General features: G+C 35.2%; 1 protein-coding gene across 2 annotated transcripts in view; it reads left to right on the top strand.

Moving 5' to 3' along the window:
• Positions 1-19,643, top strand: part of LOC126249760 (arrestin domain-containing protein 2-like) — a 240,966-nt gene extending 221,323 nt beyond the window's left edge. For both annotated transcript variants that reach the window (XM_049951450.1, XM_049951449.1), the window contains one exon: positions 18,724-19,643. In XM_049951450.1, coding sequence (XP_049807407.1) covers positions 18,724-18,852 — 129 coding nt within the window. In that variant the 3' untranslated portion in view covers positions 18,853-19,643. The remainder of the gene's footprint in view (positions 1-18,723) is intronic.
• Positions 19,644-21,019: the final 1,376 nt, after the last annotated feature.

Below are 21,019 nucleotides of genomic sequence, written 5' to 3'. Positions count from 1 at the left end.
TGATGCACAAGAGCATCACATGTAGCATGAACATGATACAGTTCGTGATCTGGACAAAGTTAATCTTTTTGTCATGGATTCTGTGACTGATATTAGGAACAAAATTAAAACTACACATACTAATCCAACTGATCTACTTAAGCATCAAAACTGTAGAAACTACAGCTTTAACTGTAGGACAATCACACCCATTGAGATTAAAAAAGTAGTAGCAAAGTTCTCAAACTCAAAGAGCATGGACTACTCTTGGTTGTCCAGTTATATGATTAGAAAAACAGTACATATAATTAGTAAAACATTGGCCTTTCTTTTTAATGGGTGTCTAGAGTTGGGAGTATTTCCTACAATACTAAAAATATTCAAAGTTATTCCAGTGTACAAAAAAGGCAGCAAACATGGTCTCAAAAATCACCAAACAGTTTCAATAGTTCCTGTTTCCTCCAAAATATTTGAAACTCTTATTTATAACCAACCGAACAACTACTTTGGGTTGCATAATCTATTTTCTAATAGTCAATTTCGCTTCTACATGGGAAGAAATACTACCAGTGCTGTCCTCTCAATTGTGAATGAAGTAATAACAGCCTTTGAGAATAAAAATAAATCTTCACTCCTTTTTTGTGATTTAAGTAAGGTATTTGACTGTATTTCTCATGATATCTTACTTGATAAACTTCTATGGTGTACAAGGATCTGCACTGGCAGCAATTGTATCATACATGGACAATAGGAAACAGTTTGTCTCTGTCAGAAACAGGCACTCACAGCTGAAAGAAGTTAAAATAGTGGTCCCACAAGATTCTGTCCTTGGGAACTTTTTTTTCATAATTGCAGTCAATGATTTACCCCACTGTGTTCCCAAGTCCATTATCTGTTATGCTGATGACATAACATTGCTAACTAAGCATTAGAATACATTAGATCTGCAAGATGTGATGCAACATGACATGGAAGTAGCACTAAACTGGTTCTCATCAAATACACTGCTTTGCAACCATGATACAAACCAGCAGATTATATTTGGATTGTCAAAACTTTAGAAGTAAAAGCAGTTAAAATTCTAGGAATTCATGCAGACTCTATGTTAACTTGGGAAACATGCAGAATTATCTTGAAAGATGACCTAAGTGTCTCTCTACCTGGTTTATCATATATCTAAATCTTTCTACTTGGTTTAGTTGACCTTTGTACTTTCTTAGGTACTGTTGCTACAACTGCTTAAAGATCAGTGATATCAGTTTAAGAGTGATGATCCTCAAATATATCAGATCTATTTGTTCTGTAAGATGTACTGTACTATATTTCTGTTACCAATGTTCAACATGCTAAATGAGACTGTACAGGCATACACACAGAAGTACAATATAATCCTTCACATCATTTGCTGTCATTTCTGTCTCTACTTTCCCACACATTATGTTGTCTTATTTTCATTACAGTTATAATTATGAATGCAACTCCAGTCTGTTTCCTGGCACATTTGTTCATTTTACTTTTTCTCCTAGTGATTTTCAATAAGTACCTTCCCTTTGATTGATGATTAATCCTCAGCTATTGAATAGTTTTCATGTTAAAAATCCATATCTCACTACTGTGAGTCAAAACCTTCCTTTTCAGATACATTGTAAGTTTGGTTTTGAAAACCCCATTTAATTTACCATAAGCGCTCCAGACCATTTTACTGTTGTTTTATTTCTGTTGCTGTACATTTAGCCACTGTCTTCAACTGCTGAAACTATACAACTTCATCAACTGGTTATATGACTTTATTTTTTATCTATACTGTTTTCATTTTGATATGTTGGTTGTACATTATTATTGTCTGATCATAACTGAATTTAAGGCCACCTTTCAGTCTTGTTCTATTACATTCTCACATTTTATGTTGAAGTTTTTATCCACTAACTCAAAATAATGGTCAAAAATTGGTAATACAAATGTACAATGAAGATGTGAAACTTTCTGTGACAGAGTCACTCCCCAGAGAAATAAGGGATGCAAAAAATTATGTCAAGATGCTTGAAGATGCATTAAGGTACCTTTCAGAGCTTTCTGTGGAGTCAACAAGTGATAGGCAGTCACAGTTCACTGAGTGTAAAAGCACTTACTGTTCTAGGCCTAAACTAACAAACCATCATGTACAGATAAATAATAGATGCAAAATACTGATACCAAGTTTGCACACTCCAAATGTTACTAAAAATGGAATCACAGCAGTGGAGGTAAATAACAAATGTAAGATGTCCCTCACGTCATGAAATATAGCCACTAAACCTGAAATTATTCCACCTACAGTAAGCCAGACAAATGTAATTAAAGAACAGAGGAATAACAGTGATATCTCTATATATTCCAGCAGTCATGGGAGAGCAACTGCCAACATTTTACAATATGAACAGTGTGTAAATGCCACCAATTTCACCAAACCAAGTGCATCCATGTGTGAAATCATAAAGAACTGCTCCAGTACCAGTAACAAATCGTGCATGGAATTAATTGTAGGCTCCAACAACATGTATAAAAATGAACTCAAACAAGCCCGAAAGGCATAAATAAAAACACTGATGCTACTAGAGTAACAAAAAACAGGTGTTTTGGGAATCCCTCACAGATTTGAGCTCCCACATTTCTACCGTGTAAACAAAGAGATTGAGAAAGCCAACAAGCAGTATTATAAAATCTGCCAAGCCTTCCAATACCACACTCTTTCTTGACACTGGCGATATGGACTAAGAATTCTATACCAGACATGGTTTGCACCTTAATGGGAAAGGAAAAAGTTTCATTTGTAAACAAATTGTAGAAATCCTGAGGAATGTTCATGGCACATCTAGCTCATTGGCCATTCCTTTACCCCAGTCAATCCAAATAGTTTCACAAAGTACAAATCATAATCATATAAAGTGCAGTGAAGTGTCCCAAACCATAGGAACAACAGCAGTATCAACAGTGACATCTGGACCAGAACCAGAAGATAAAGTATCCCTACCAACAGAATAAGAGGAAACAGCTGCAAGTGAACTGTGTAGTGAAACAGGCAGGCCAAAAATAGTGCCTCCATCCAACCTGAAAGATTTTCTAACATCAGGCACAAGGAGGAGGAAACCACCATGTTAAGTAGAACCAAATTTTAACTGTACATATACACTCTAGTATAAATAAGAAACCAGAAAAGAGTCAGTGTGGAAATCTTACAAAGAATGCTAATGTTGAGACATTAGAGAGAAGTATCAGCACTTTCTTAATGCACTTTAATGTAAATGGATTAGGTACAACCAATCATAATGGTAGAGTGAATAAAACTGACAAACTGCAGATTTTACCCTCAGAATGCAGAAGTATTGAAACTATTTTTTAAAATGATCATTGGCTTACAAAAAATTGTGTCACAATTTTAAATATGCTAAACAATTTCAGTGTAGCATCAAGTTTCTGTAGAACAAATAGTACCCATGGAGGCTCATGCATACTTGTACACACCTCTTTGGAATACAAAGTGAAAGATGATTTCAGTATTCTAAATGAAGAAAGTGTATTTGAAAGCTACTCAGTTGAATTAGAAAAGCAAAATATTGTCATTGTATCAGAATACAGAATTCCAGGTGTAGCAGTAACAAAATTATTTTTATGAAAGTTAATGGGTCTTTTACAGAAAGTCAGTAATGACAAAAAGAAAAAGCACTTTATTTTTACAAGTCCGTCTTAATCACATCAAGATGAACTTGTAAAAATAAAGTGCCAAAAAAATGATTGATGGACCTAATCCAAGAATTTGGGTTCAAGGCAAAGTTCATGGAATTCACAAGAAAAAATGACAATACAGAAACCTGTATCAGTAATATTCTAACAAATTATAAATTTGAGGAAGCTATGTGTAGATTTAGGACTTTCTGACCATTCTGCTTTGTTTATTGAAATGACTAATACAAATGAGCAAAGTACTAAAAAAACTTAAAGCAAAAGACATTTTACTGTAGAAAACTTAAAATTGTTCTGCTCTAAACTAGAAGAGGTGGAGTGGGAAGTCCAAGATGAGATTCCAATCTCAGTACATTTTAACACATTTTTTGAAAAATTTTTACATGTCTTTAATGAAATACTTCCACTTAGAGGGTGCCAGACAAAAGTGTCAAATAAGCTAAATCAGATCACTGCTTTTCATTAACTATGTTAAACAGTATAACAGCATATTTAAAAGGGTAGTGTAAGCAGCAAAATAAATGGTTAATACTAAATACATCTCGGCTCATGGAAACAAATCAAAGGTATTATTGTCCATCATAAAATCAGAACTGGGGATTAGAATTGACAGCAAAGATATTTCCATAATTAAGGTGGGGAGTGAAATTGTAACAAACCTGGCTCAGATTTCAGTCATTCAACACTTTTTTTATAAACATATCTAAATCAGATGTAAATGTACATCCTTAGGCAGAAGAATACTTTAACAATTTTGAGAAAATCTCAGTTAAAGATGTAGAAAAAGACTATTTTACAGCTAAAAAACAAAAATCCTGCTGTATGGGATGGCATATTTACCAAAGACATTAAAGCAGCTGCCAGGATAATAGCTCACCTTCTTTGCTCAATAATTAATAAATCACTCGAGGAAGGCCACTTTCCAGATGTCCTAAAGCATGCGGACGTAAAATCTTTGTTTGAAAAAGGCTCAAGCAAAGATATGGGGAACTGACACCCAATTTCCATTCTCCCAATTTTTTCAGAAATATATGAAGAAGAAGTGCAACACAAATTAAAAAATTTTTAGAGAAATCAAACATAATTTCAGGTAATCAATATGGCTTTCAAAAAGGAAAGAGTACAATAGAGGCCATTAATGAAGTTGTGAAAAAAATCATTTCCACCTTAAACAAGTAGAGGAAAGTTGCTGGAGTACTGTGTAACCTCACAAAAGCATTTCATTTTGTAAACAATCACTTGCTTCTGTATAAAATGGAAAGATATGGAATTGGTGGTTGTGTTTTAGAGTGGTTTAGGTCATACATCGTGAATAGAAAACAAAGGGTAGTTATATCATCAAGTCAGGGAAATTCCTTCTCTGAATGGGTGCTTATTTCACAAGACATTCCACAAGGCTCAATTATGGGTACAATTTTGTTTTTACTTTATATAAATGATCTACCCCTGAACACAAATTCACACTCTGTTTTAGTCACTGATATTACTTCTGTCCTTGTTGAAAACAATGACCCTGAACAAATTCCTTCAACTGTTACAAAACTATTAGACAGTATGGAAAACTGGTTCCAACTAAATGGGCTAAAACTGACTACTGGGAAAACACAATTTCTACAGTTTAAAACTAAAAACTCTCAGTTAAAAGAATTCCACATTAGCCATAGAAACCAAGAACTGAAAGAAGCAAATTGTTTTAAATTTTTAGGCATGATTTGGATCAAAATCTATCCTAGTCTTCACACATAAAGTATTTAGCAAGTAAATTAAACAGACTGACATTTGCAATGGATATCTGTCATATTCAACAAGCATGGAGACAAGAAAAGTAGTTTACCACAGCTACTTTGAATCAGTTATAAGGTACGGCATTATTTTTTGGGGAGGCACAACCAAAATGACTATAATTTTAAAATTACAAAAATCAATTGTTAGAAATATATGAAAATGGTATCTGCTCTTTCAGACATGTCCGAAAGAACAGATACCATTGGTGACCATGCAGCTCTCTTAGAATGAAATTATAATTAAATCAAGACCTTAAACTGTCAACAGGTGTTGTTATACATCAATGGGGACAGTTGAAAATGTGTGCCCTGACCGCTTGAACCTGGTATCTCCTGCATACATGGTACATGCTCTATCTATCTGAGCCACTGAGGGCACAGAGGATAGTGCGACTACACGAGACCTACATTCCCACCTTAATGTCTTCACGCTACATTTGTAGTGCCCCTGCCCATTACACTCATTACTCGCGGCAGACAATCTTACCGAGTCCCGTATGCGTGTGCATCCAGGACAGAAGGAGAAGGTCAATGGCCAATTAGCCGTAACTATATGAAGATAGTGACCATGCAGCTCTCAAAGAATGAAATGATAATTAAATCAAGACCTTGAGCTGTCAACAGGAATTGATATACATCAATGGGGACAGTTGAAAATGTGTGCCCTGACTGGGACTCGAACTGGGGATCTCATGCTTACATGGCAGATGCTCTATCCATATGAGCCACCGGGGGCACAGAGGATAGTGCAAATACAGGGTTTTATCCATTGCATGCTCACCATGAGACCCACACTCCCAACTTAATGTCCACATACTACATTCATAGTGCCCCTGCCCATTACACTCATTACTCATGGCAGACAATCATACCAAGTCCCATAAGACTTCGGGCAATGTGTGTGCATCCAGAACAGAAGAAGAAGGTCAATGGCTGGTTAGCCTTAACTATATGAAGATGGTATCTGTTCTTTTGGACATTTTCAACTGTCCCCGTTGATATATATCAATGCCTGTTGACAGCTTAAGGTCTTGATTTAATTATCATTTCATCCTAAGAGAGTTGCATTGTCACCAATGATATCTGTTCTTTCAGACTGTTGCTAGGCTACACACAGATTATAAATTAATAGATTAGATTATAAATTAATAATTATTGTTTCTGTAATACACATAAATTGTAATTGCAGTACTGATGAGTCCCCTGTACATTAAATCTTGTGATTTAACTCTGTATGTTATAGGACAGTAAAAACATGATTCTGATTCTGAATACAATATCATTAGCAAAGTGAAGGTATTATATATATGTTCCAACAGTTTATATTCCTCTGAGCTGCTGAGAATAAATTGGATGGTATGGGATGCCCTTCTTTTATTCCTCTTTCAGTTCAATATTTCTCACTATTCTGATCTATCTTTCCAAATGTTTATTACATTGTACAGGGTCTGCTGTTTTCCATGACTTGGTGAATTTATTTCATTTTTGCTTCATTGGTTGGTTCCCCTCTTGCTGCCCCCAGTAATCAGTTACCTAAGGGAGAGAAGGGTTGTGAATTATCTGTCTGTGAGGCATGTAAACTTTGCTCCATGTACAACAAAATTTTAACTGTTTGTATTTATATTTTCTGAGTCCAAGCTTGGGGACCAGCCATTTGCCTAAAAGAGTCTGAGAAACCTCCTGTTAATCACATCTGGGCTGTCTGATGTAGCTGACCGATGGTTATTAATAATAATAAACATCATCATCTTAAGCAGTTTCAAGCACTGGACTGAGTCTGTTTGGAACATAAGCCTCACCATCTAGTCCTGTTTTCCCACCATTTGCAATGTTGCAAAGTAAGGGACGGCCTACAGGGATGAAGTACAATGGGGACTTCGAGTAAGCGGGGACCAATATGGTTACTGTGAAGGCCCTGTAGGAACTCTAAAAAGTGGCAGCTAACAGGGCTCAGGTGAAGCTATGATAGGCTTAGCTAGCCAACAGTACGTCAATAATCAGCTTACAAAAAGGAAACTAGCCTCAGAAAAAATGGTTATCAATCCACTGCATTAATTCAATCTAGAACAGGCTCAGATTCTGCCTCACAAGGTAGTGCAATGTATGTTAAGCAAGATGAGAAGATGCTCTAACTTTGTTTATGATTTGCTAATGATTCATTGAGCTTCATCTATTTATTAAGCTAGTTTGGTTTTTGCTTGATTAAAACTCAATGCTTTTTCCTCTATGGTTGGTAACAATTAAGATGTATTTCAATTTGGTGTAATTGTCTTTCTCTGCAGATGGATTTTAAATAATTTTGCTAGTTCTTCTTTTATTACTGTGCCTGCAAAATTATTGAAACGGCGTTATTTCTGTGCACCCTGCATTCCTTTATATCATGGATGGCTTTACACACCTCAGCTAGCATTACTTCTGGGATGTCACTATTTTTGTTACCAAGTACCTATGATTCTGATTCATATCTTGAGCTATTAAATGTCTAAAGAAATGTTGGTATATTTGTAAAATTTTCTCTATGTTGTTTGTTCCTCTGCTGTTTGCTGCGTTAACTGATGAAATGCGGTATTTGACAAACAGAAGTATGTGTTTTGTTTTCTTGATATTCCTATTGTTTTCAACTGTCCCTCTTATCATATTTTCATTGCTCCTTCTCATAACCTCTTGATTATGTAACTGAATGATCTTGATTGATTCATTGTATCCTATGAGTGACAATGGTAAATCATCTATATCTAGTTACATTTTGGATTTTTGGGTTTTAATCACTTTTAGTGCTTAATTTTCATTCACTAGTACTGCCCAAATGCCACAGATGAGTATGAGACTTGCCCTTTTTTCATTACTTGTGAAGTTCAAGTTTAAATTTGAGTTGGATTTACAAAATTATCTACATATATCACTGGTTCTTTATATGTAAATGCATTTTGTATTCTTCTGCATTTGAGTTTTTCACCTAAATATTTCAGTTCTGTTTCAGTTTTTACAATGTAAATTATATATTTTTATTTATTTCCAAACTCTTATTATGCTGTTAGCTTATAAGTTTGAACAAAAATGAAGGATGTCTTCATGTTTTCATTTGAATGTTGAGTCTTTCAGTAGATAATTTTTAATGCTTGTGATTCAGATACTAGATTTAGTGACTGTACAGAAGTTTGTTCTGTATAGCTTCCTTGGAAGCACATTTCAAAATTAGTTATCAAGAATTAAAAAACTGCTATACACATACTTTTGACAGTTGTTCTTATCAGGCATCCACTTTCATTTCCACCTTATGGACCACTATATCACATACAGTAACATGGACTGGAAACACCAGTTAACACAAAATGTATATGGAAGAGTATTTCTACACTCCTGGAAATTGAAATAAGAACACCGTGAATTCATTGTCCCAGGAAGGGGAAACTTTATTGACACATTCCTGGGGTCAGATACATCACATGATCACACTGACAGAACCACAGGCACATAGACACAGGCAACAGAGCATGCACAATGTCGGCACTAGTACAGTGTATATCCACCTTTCGCAGCAATGCAGGCTGCTATTCTCCCATGGAGACGATCGTAGAGATGCTGGATGTAGTCCTGTGGAACCGCTTGCCATGCCATTTCCACCTGGCGCCTCAGTTGGACCAGCGTTCGTGCTGGACGTGCAGACCGCGTGAGACAACGCTTCATTCAGTCCCAAACATGCTCAATGGGGGACAGATCCGGAGATCTTGCTGGCCAGGGTAGTTGACGTACACCTTCTAGAGCACGTTGGGTGGCACGGAATACATGCGGACGTGCATTGTCCTGTTGGAACAGCAAGTTCCCTTGCCGGACTAGGAATGGTAGAACGATGGGTTCGATGACGGTTTTGATGTACCGTGCACTATTCAGTGTCCCCTCGACGATCACCAGTGGTGTATGGCCAGTGTAGGAGATCGCTCCCCACACCATGATGCCGGGTGTTGGCCCTGTGTGCCTCGGTCGTATGCAGTCCTGATTGTGGCGCTCACCTGCACGGCGCCAAACACGCATACGACCATCATTGGCACCAAGGCAGAAGCGACTCTCATCGCTGAAGACGACACGTCTCCATTCGTCCCTCCATTCACGCCTGTCGCGACACCACTGGAGGCGGGCTGCACGATGTTGGGGCGTGAGCGGAAGACGGCCTAACGGTGTGCGGGACCGTAGCCCAGCTTCATGGAGACGGTTGCGAATGGTCCTCGCCGATACCCCAGGAGCAACAGTGTCCCTAATTTGCTGGGAAGTGGCGGTGCGGTCCCCTATGGCACTGCGTAGGATCCTACGGTCTTGGCGTGCATCCGTGCGTCGCTGCGGTCCGGTCCCAGGTCGACGGGCACGTGCACCTTCCGCCGACCACTGGCGACAACATCGATGTACTGTGGAGACCTCACGCCCCATGTGTTGAGCAATTCGGCGGTACGTCCACCCGGCCTCCCGCATGCCCACTATACGCCCTCGCTCAAAGTCCGTCAACTGCACATACGGTTCACGTCCATGCTGTCGCGGCATGCTACCAGTGTTAAAGACTGCGATGGAGCTCCGTATGCCACGGCAAACTGGCTGACACTGACGGCGGCGGTGCACAAATGCTTCGCAGCTAGCGCCATTCGACGGCCAACACCGCAGTTCCTGGTGTGTCCGCTGTGCCGTGCGTGTGATCATTGCTTGTACAGCCCTCTCGCAGTGTCCGGAGCAAGTATGGTGGGTCTGACACACCGGTGTCAATGTGTTCTTTTTTCCATTTCCAGGAGTGTATATATTACATTTAATAATAATTATAGTTCTGCAATTTTTTAAATATTTTCATTGAACATCTGTGTTCTAATAAATACTTAAACATTGGAGACAAGGTACTGGCAGAATTAAAGCTGTGTGGACAGGGCATGAGTCATGCTTGGGTAGCTCAGTCAGTTGAGCACTTGCCCGTGAAAGGCAAAGGTCCCGAGTTCAAGTCTCGGTCCGGCGCACAGTTTTAATCTGTCAGGAAGTTTCACTTAAATATTTGTTTTCCTGTGCAGATAAATTAATCCTATCTATATTACGGATGAGTTGAGATATTGGCTTTTTATATAGTAATGGAAAGCCCTGGTGAAATTTAACTAATTTAAAGAGTAAAGGTAACAACTCATTGGATAGCAAAGGCCTGTGTGGCTACAGGGTCCTTACTGACTACATTATCCCAGCACTACAGATCTACAGCACTACAGCACTACTATTAGGTGAAATGTTATCTATACCCCTTAATTTATTTAATGCAGTTGTTTATGCTACAAAATTGATTTAACTCCAGTGGTTATCAATAGTCACATAAATTTACCTTTACATGACTTTTTTATCCATGTGATACAGCCATACACTTGGGAGGAATTACATTTATTAGGTTATGATTAGTTCCAGAAAAGAGTTCTCACTCTGCCATGGACAGTAAATTAGATTAAGTCTTTATTATGAAGAGTGTGGCTTGAACTTGGAGAGTAGTTATTTATTAGCTTTACTGTAAAAGGTGAGCAATTCAAATATGTCAAATATATTAATGTGAGACTTAAATTTGTCCACCCACTTCTCTCTCTTCTGGCAGTGAATTGCAGAAAATTTGTATTCAGGACCCAGGTATGCATAAATTATTAATGTGTTAAAAGGTTGACTTTGCTCATACTTCACTGTTTTGTGAGATATGTCATTCCAGAATAAAATATAGATTATGGCCACACTACTATCTATCTTTCCTCCAACAGGTGCCAATGCTGCATAGTTTAAAGATATCCTTTGTAGAGTTCTGGAAAATTTCAGCTGTGGTGGTACATCAGCAATTTACAGAGCGAAAAGCAGAGATCTGATTTGATGGTTTAAGCTTTGCAAGTATGGTTACTCTGCTACAATGCATCATTTCAGTGTATGATTTTTTTCCAGACAGAGATATTTCATTATGGAAAGGCAATTCAGTGATGCAATCATATCATAATGCAAATTTGAGGTTTTAATGATATGAAATTAGTGGAAAATGGTCCACTTGTTCATTAAGTCCTATTTTTGGGTTGTTTTCACTGTGCATTTTCCTTGGAAATTTATGTCAATTTTTTTTGCATAGAATTCATTTAATTGCAGAAATGATGTTAGAACCAGATACTTATTGGTCTGAATGATTGAAAAAATGGCTCTCTGCATCAGAATCAGAATTTTTATTATCCCATAACATACAAAGTCAAATCACAGATCTGATATACAGGGGACTCGTCAACATCACATTTACATTACAATTGCAGTTTGTATATACAGTATTACAAAAACAATATATCAACACTCCAGTTTACATGTATTACAAAGTAATATATTACAACAGCATTTATGTAGTGAACATATTTTTACAATCATTTATCTGACACAAAACTGCCAAGCTTAATTTACAGGTGCTGTTTCCTTGCTCAGACTTCCACATCATCATTCATAAATTCTTCTGTGGAGTAATAACATTTCTCCACTAATAACTTGTGCAACTTTGGTTTCAGTTGCCCTAGCTCCATGCTGTTTATTTGTTTCGTTTTTAGCATGTTGTAGATTTTCAGATTAACAGCAGATTCTCAATCAAAATGCACACAGTCTTTCTAATCTTTCAGATTATATATATTTTCTGATTTTGGATTTCATAGAGAGCTTATTCCTGTGTCAGCACTCAGGACGATTTATGGATCTCGTTAATTGATTTTGGCTAGTACTACATTACAGTACAAGCTGTGTATAATGAAATTTAATGGGACCAAGGAAAAAACAAATAAAATCAGATGAGGAACTAAGAGTTTCCAAGTTGTCAATTCTCTCTGCTTATCTCTGGAACGGACTTAGGAGATGAAAAGTAAGTTGAAGACTGGTCAAAGCACCTAGAACAGGGAGTCATTTGACTGAAACAGAGTAGCCCTTAGGATGTGGTGTTTCTAGCTTTTGCAGTCAGTTCAACTTTGGTATGTCTGAGGTTCATACAGTGCGTAATGTAAATTAATAAACTTATCTCAAGAATGATGTTCTAGTTACTATTCAGCAAAAGCTGAATTATCAAGCTGCCAAAATGTTTTTCTACCTTCCCCATAGTATCCTCCAGGTTGTAAATCTATAATCATAAAGGCTTCAAAATTATAAAAGGAATGGTCATGCTTAAAAAAATTTACTTTCGTTTATTTGTCGCAAACATAAAACACAGCCAAAAACACACAGTTAGATGTTGGGGAACTTCGGTTGGAAAAAAAGCAAATTATTTAAATAAAAACATATCATCTTGATACTGGATGTATAATGAGGAAGATTTTTATTTACATTGTGGGCAGCCTTGCAGCATTTTTGGGGCTTGTCACACTACATTACTTACCGAGTACTAGTTTCTTGTTCAACACTGTGTTGTATTTTCACAAACAGTATCACGACATTTGCGTAAATTTCAGTTCAATTGCAATTTAGAGTAGTTTAACAAGAATATTTTGCCATAATTTGCACTATAATATTTAGGACAGGTTGCCTCAGTAGGTTTCCAAACAGGAACTCTGCTTTCATTTGTCAATTGCATACAACACAGATATTTTCCTAGTTTAAAGTGTAAGTCATTATATAAATGATAATAAAAAATAAATAATACATTTCCATTTGCTCACATTTAAAAATATCACTTTATCAAATATTCCAAGGAAACTTGTTCTGCATAAGTAAAGACTATAATTACTGGTAAAGGTATACATCCACAGATCAAAGTAGTCAGGGAAGATACTGACATTTAACAGGCGGGCAAGGCCTGCAACATTAAAATATGCCTCTAATTTATTAGTGACTCTCCTTATCTGTAGAAATGTAGCTTGGTGTCATTGCATCAAGTTTGTCTTGCCAATTATCTTTTTTCACTGTACCAACTGCGGTCCTGGTCTCAAACATCTCTTTTCTATTATGGACAGAGAATGTAAGCTGAGTCACTGCTGCTAGTTTGCACAGCTTACTGTTTTGAATTCCTATAGTCATAACACTATATTCTGCTTGCATGCCAATTGTTTTATTTTACTTTGAATTCCTGTTATTTGTGTCAGTTTTATTTAATTTGTATGAAGCCGAGTAGCAATTCATATAGCAGAACTACAATAAGTAACATCTCTGTGGTTGACAAATGATCGTGATGGTACAAGAGACTACAGTCAATAAATTTAAGTGCCATAAACCAGGATGTGGAGGTTTCCACTCAGCATTTTCTGAGAAGTTTTACTGTCCTTTGTGTGAAGTACAATGCACTGTATGGATGTTGAGCATTACTGGAAGCAAGAGGAGAAGTTGAATGTTCAGCTGATAAATTCAGCACTATTCTCATCTGATCTTATTGCAGAAAATCATGAGGAATTATTTCAATCTACACTCAACTCTATGTCACAGATATGACTGGATAAACATGCACTAAATTATGCTTCCACATTTTATTGCATCAAAAATATTTTTCTGGACATTTATTTGAGTACCTAGATCATGCCTCTATTCTGGAAAAAAAAAATGCAGCTCATTCTAAGATATGTATGAGAATGTCCTCTCAAAATATATTTTTGTTTTCTTTCTTCTTGCACATAAAACTTGAAGCCTGATTCAAAGTTCTCTTAGGAGGTAGTAATTTGAGGCAACCGATTTGAAGTAAACATGCATACGGTTAGGTTAGGTTAGGTTAGGTTGTCATGGTATTAATTAAGAGTTGTGGTATTGTTATGGATTGAAGGACCACAGCCTCATTACTGACTTACTGATGTGTTTATTTAGTCACAGATGTGATAACTTCTAAAATCTTAAACCATGAAAGTGACTATCAAAGCTTGTGCATTTCCCAGATCTCTTCAAAATGCACTGACAGTGTTTGATGAGCATAATAATACTCAAAGTGCTAGTAACCAGTCCATCCTTTGTATCTACTCAATATTCTTCTTATCTGCCACTCTTATGCATGGAAACATAATGAACTAAGATCCACTGATCTTAGTGGATGATGAGAACTAAGATTGCTGGTTCATCATTGATGTAATGCTAAATGTAGCTAATGCAGCACTTCATGGTCAGGTTGTGCAGCTGTGTCATAGCGAAAGAACCTGGCAAGTCTTACTGCCATAGGAAGGTCCTATAATATTAACAGGAGTTTATTTTCCGACACACTTTTACATTTTTGGGCATTATTCAGTAAGAAAATGGCCACAGTTAACTGATTTTAAGAATCAGAATTTAGAGAACTGATGAAAATATAATGTCAAATATAATGTCAAATCAACAAATGAAAGTGTGATTTTTGATCTGGCCATTCTGGATTTGTTTGAAATTAAGAATGCATGTAGTTTTCATAATGAGGAACATAAAGCAATGTTTTTCACATTTTTGTGGTGAAAAGTTCCTGAGTAATGGGGGCTAAAACGTTTTTAAAAAATAAAAAATAATGGCTTGTGGAAAAATTTTGATTTGTTCACAACTTGTGTTCTAATTAAGACAGAATGAAGAAACTGAGTTTATTAGAAACCTCTTTCAAAGAGCTTTCATATCATATAAGATATAGTTAGCTAAAATATTATAAAAATATGATTATTGGATAAACTGAATGCTGAAGCACTGTGTTTTATGATTCTAAAAAACTCTGTGTGAAAGATGCTGTTTCCCTCTATGTATTCTGAAAATTTATGAGCATGGGATTGCTATGGAGAGTAATTTTGTGTTTAAGATGGTGTGTTAAACGCCATAAAAATTAATTTATTTTAAATATTAGGTTGACTTATCATCAACTATGTCTTATTGTACAACTAAATGTTGACTTCAAAATAAGATATCTTACAATAAATGGAAGACAAAAACAATATTCTCCATATCAGTGTTGAATTAACAAATACAACAAGTTGAAAACCTCCAAAAAAATCAAAACAACTGAATACCAGAGACAGACAAAGTTTAGTTTGACTTCTTACTGAGAGTTATCATATCAGTCTAATGCATGACACTTCTAGTAAATCAGTTTGTTGAACATTATCATTTCTGCATACATCTTATTCTGAGATCCATCAACTCTTATAAGAACAAGAGTTTTCTTCCATCATCCACTCGGCAGCAGGACACAAGTTTTTCTTATGCTTGTTATGGTCCTTTTCATTAAAGGAGTGACTGAGCTCACAAAGTTGGTACTTTAGGTATTTTATGTCATGTACAGTATAATTTTTATGAAATGTTTTCAAACTTCACTGCATCAGTTTTCTGTATTTAGGAATACACAACATTACTTCTCCATTATTCATATCCTGGAATGCAATGTTATGTTAACAGTTGGAAGTATAACTGGGTGATGACATATAAACTTATACACTCTTGTGAGAATTGTACAAAAGCACCTTTAAACTAATTTTGAAATACAACATTTCACAATTAATTGCATTATTTCACTTTGTAGGCTATATACACACCAAAAGAAAATGTACAGGGCACTTTCAAAAACAACTGATAACAGCTGACTGATTAGTATCCAACGACAAAATACTAAACAGGTGGCAGATAGTCACAGCAACCAGTCACCTTGCATTTAGTCTTTAAAATAAGTTTTTTCCATTGTATTAAGATATTTTAGAATTTACGTCAATTTATAAATTTTGAGTTATTGATTTAGCTTGTACTAAGCTTTAACACCCAGTTATTTGTATGAAAAGTGCAATTTAGTAGTATAAGTGATAAATCCAACTATGATTCTCAAATGTGTCACAGGTAGCAAAATAAAAATAACAATTCACAATCTGAATGACATTTAACAGGATTGTGATAAACATAAAATTACATTTATTGGTGATCCCATGCTCATTCCAAGTTGAAGCTTTCAGAATACATAGAGAAAAATAGTATCTTTTGGATAATATTTTTTTTGTGAATTTTAAAGAAAATTTTTCAAAATTCAGTAAATTCAATAATGATATTTTTATAAAAAAAATGTGTGTATATTTTAACCAATTATGTTTTATATCATATAAAAGCCCCTGAAGAGAGCTTTCAAACAAACTCAGTTTCATTGTTCTATCTTAATTAGAACACAAGTTGTGAACAAATCAGTGTTGTTGCACAAGTATTTTTTCTTGTCTTTTCATTTTTTCTAGCACCCATCAGGCCTACTCAGAAAAATTTTGACAAAAAAAAAAAATTAGAAAAAATTGTTCTATGTTACTGTTTATGAATACTACAAGCACACTTAATATCAAATAAGTCAAAGAGGGTGAGGTTGTAGCACTTGTTCATTTGACGCAGAATAACCCCCTCTCTAAGCAATGGCAAGTGGAATTTGTTGAACCACTGCTGTGTGATTCATGGTTATTATCTATCTCATCATGAGTAAAAGTTACTCCAACAGTGAACAGGTGTTGCTGATAAAAGGCTACATCACATGCTGATGCAATGTTCAGCCCAATTTGCTATGCTGAAGTGATCAGAATTTACAGCATTCAGAGACATACAACATGGCCTACTAGACATCCTTACCTTAAAATAATGTGGTACTGCAGCCTGTACTGTCAGTGGTTGTATTGTATTCATATTCATAAATATGGAGAAAGTGAATCATGTAAGCTGTTTTGGTTCAAAAGCTATGCCCTTTTCTGTTCTCAAGCTGTAAGTTCTTTGTCACATGTACAATACCATGCTAATAATTCAACCTGTATAATTTTGTAGGTGTTGGGTGGTGATATATTGCCCTACGTCTTGCATCCTAAAAATCGGTCTATTGATTATAACAGAGTTTGTGTTCCTGGGTTTCTATTCATGTTGATGACTCAGTTTTTCTACACAAAATTTTGATCACTGACATAGGTAGCTGTCTTTGATAGGTGGTTAGCACATCTAACACCATCACTGGCACCACCAGATCATGGCAGCTAAGTCTGTTGTTGAACTGGAATTATGAGACTGAAAGAATGCCTCAAAATATATTTTCCAAGAATAATAATTTTCCAGACATCATCATTATGGAAGTAAATAGTGGATTTTACTGTCATGGATCAGCTTCTTTGCAGTCTTGAACATGAATGCTGCCAGTAAAAATTAAAGTCAGCCACAATTTTCTCAGCTGCACATGACACTCATTTGGATATTTGGATATTACAGGGGCTACATAGTTTAGATATTCAGCATAATGTATTGTGTTGAATTATATAATGTGGATATCTCAATAATTATGTAGTAATGTTGAAATATTATAACTATGAGAATGAATATAGATGGCAATCATAATGAATCTTTTCTTGGGACTTCCTTTTTAGTCTCTTCTACATAACCCAATTTACAATCAAGATCAGCTGTTTCTCATAGCTTACTATTTATACTTTTCATCTATATTAAACAATTATATACTCCTGTAAATAACTTATTTATCTCAAATTTTTATGTCAGTGCTGCCTGATCTAAATGTGTATGAATGTATAATACAAATCATGCTGTTTGTTGCCACCACTTATTCTTCTTTGTCTATGATTCAAACTCTTCTAATCTTACAGCTTCTGTTTCATCCTTCAGAGAATCAGTCAACCAGTAGTTATTATGACACAATCATTAATTTTGACTTTACTGTTTGAGCATTACATGAAAGACTTGATGACAGTGAACTTCAGAAATTAGATCACAAAGATTAACTGAATATGGTATGCACAAGAAAGTCAGGGATTTCTGTAGAACAAATCAGTTTTTTGCTTCATTTTATTCATCATGAATCTAAGTGAATTCCGTTACAATCATTCTGACGTGCTTAAACCATTTTAAAAATTTCACTTTTGTTGTGGAATATGTGGGTGTTAAGAATACTCTTCAGTTAATGGGTGTAGAAGTCAGTAATATAGATAAATACGTTTCTGACTATAACAAAACAGTTTCTAAAAAATTCATGAACTCACTAATGACAAAAATAACTTAACAACATAACAGAGGAGAAGTGATTGCAGCAAAATATGAATATATATTTGTAAAAGTAAGGGGTTAAAAAATCATGTAAGGGACCTTTATATTTACTGTCAGTTACTGGGAACTACAGGTAGAAGTCACTCATGATAACATAATTAGGCTGTAACTATGAAATGTCTCAAACATAATTAAACCAACAAGTAAACTGAAGTAATAAGACCACTGAGGAAAATGTGTGAGAGTCAGTGCAGTTCTAAATGTGAACATAAGATTCATTTTGTAATGTGAGATTTATGTTGTATTGTTGCAGAAGTGGCATGTGAACATGTTGAGGGTGGTCTGTATATTGGCCCAGAGTTCCTGCTGGGGCAAGTCTATGATGGCAGCAATGCACATGAAGCTCGTGAAACAGTTGTCCTGTACAGGCCTGTGTATGTGACTGTTGTCAGAAATGATGGCATTAAACCTAATGCCACAACTACTTAAAGAAGCTGTCAACCATTACTCTGCAGTGTGTGTCACACCCTGTGTATTTGTTACCTGATTAAAATTATAAAAAAAAATCTTTTAGTATGTGACATAATAGTAATTTGTCTCATGCTGTCATACAAACTGTTAATTAATTTAAAAACAAAATTTCATGTGTCTATGATCACTAAACATTTATTCCTGAAAACTGAGGTGAGTGCTCAGTTATGAGATTATTTTTATTGTACAAAATATTTTTAATCAAACCTCTTTTTACAATGAATCTTGACAGTTCACAATTAAGGTTTTACAGAACTGATGACTATTTATAGTTGCATGAAAATTACTATCATATATGAATTAGTCATGTATTTTTCATTGAAATAGTCTCAAATTAAACACTTCTGCAGTTTTCAGAATGTCTTGATTATGGGAGTAGCATATATCTAGCAACTGAAAGTTGACAGTTTCCTGTTTGTCTTGCTGTGAACATGGGGAACTTATCATTTCAAACTGTGGATTTTTCTGAATCACGCACAAATTGTCTGCAGTTTCCTCAATGTAGTTAAGGAGCACTACTTACATAGAGAGAATAAACATGTTTCATCGATTGGCGACTCCATGGAGTGCTGTGTGCGCAATGACCATGTATGTTAAATTAAAAGAAAGGTCAGCGTTGGTCATAATATTGATGCTTAATTAATAGCAGAATTGATTTTCGATCACATAGTGATCATCTTTGGTGCTGTACACATTAAACTCAGACACTGGTATCAATAACCAAAACTGAAAAGCGATATTGTGATCGCTTCTCAGTTTTGGTTATTGATAACTTGATACCAGTGTTTGAGTTTAATGTGTACAGCACCAAAGATGATCACTATGTGATCGAAAATCAATTCTGCTATTAATAAAACATCAATATTACGACCAATGCTGACCTTCCTTTTAATTAAACATGTTTCACTCAGTGGCACTTCAAATAAAAATTCAGATAGTTAACTGGGATCAGAATTCTGAAGATTTGTAGCAATAGTTAGAAAGTGCTATTGATATGATTAATGAAAATAAAGAAGTACCCTCCCTCCCCAATTGTTTGGTTGAAATTAAACATACGAAATTTGGCCAGTCTGGATTTGTGGATACAGACATATCAATCTTAAATACATTTGACTATTTCACTACAAACAAAAATATTACCTGAATAAGTTTCAAAAATATTACCTGCTCATGCATTCTAACAGCTTATAAAAATTCAGTTCTAATGCTCAAATACAAATTTGCATTGATACTTTTGTGAGGTCACTAATATATCTGTGAAAGAAAACCCCTAATCACTAAAGCAAGCTATATTTGAACCTCTATTCTTGCTGTACACATAGTTCGAACATCTTAATTGTAAAACTGCAGATTAAACTAGATTCATTGTTAAAAATGAGTTATTTAAATGATCATTCTTTGTACATCTATTTTTCTTTCTTTTTCCTTGTGTCAAAAATTTTCTTGTAACTGAGACCATCATTGTATGACAAAAAAATACCTAATATGGAAGAAATGCTTGGTGAGACATAGACATCTCAAGTGTTTTTAAATTAATTAACTTTGTTTCACCAAGCTACAGATAAGTCAATCAGAATGCTACATTTGGGATTGAAATGTGTCTTAGATAATATATTTCCATGATGAAAGAATACGCAAAATAGCTTTAAATGTTGTTTCTATATTGGATAAATTTTATCATGTAAGTTTTATAATTGAGCAGAGGCATTATTAATGTTTTGTGTGAAGACAGTGTTATATGTGTGTTATGTACTGAAATAAAATATGTAGATTTGGTGTTAAATATTGTTTCCATATGGTTAGAGGCTGGTTAGTGGGAAGCCCTATTCAATTTCTTCTGTACAAATATTTAACAACCTTAAAATGAAGAATGAGAAAAGAACTGTTCAATCAACAGTCTGTTGAGACACAATGCCCTAATGAGATGTTATGTGTGTGCCTGCATAGCCCAAAAATACCCCTTCAAAGTACCTCTAAAACAAGAGGAATAAATTTGTTTACAATCATTTTGAAAGCATTTTCCCATATATACATATATATATATATATAACATTTTATAATGCTACATAAATTATCAA

Source organism: Schistocerca nitens, chromosome 3 (genome assembly GCF_023898315.1).
Source record: "Schistocerca nitens isolate TAMUIC-IGC-003100 chromosome 3, iqSchNite1.1, whole genome shotgun sequence".
Classification (NCBI taxonomy): Eukaryota; Metazoa; Arthropoda; class Insecta; order Orthoptera; family Acrididae; genus Schistocerca; species Schistocerca nitens.
Note: the sequence above shows the minus strand (reverse complement) of the source record. Positions and strands in the feature narration are given on the sequence as shown.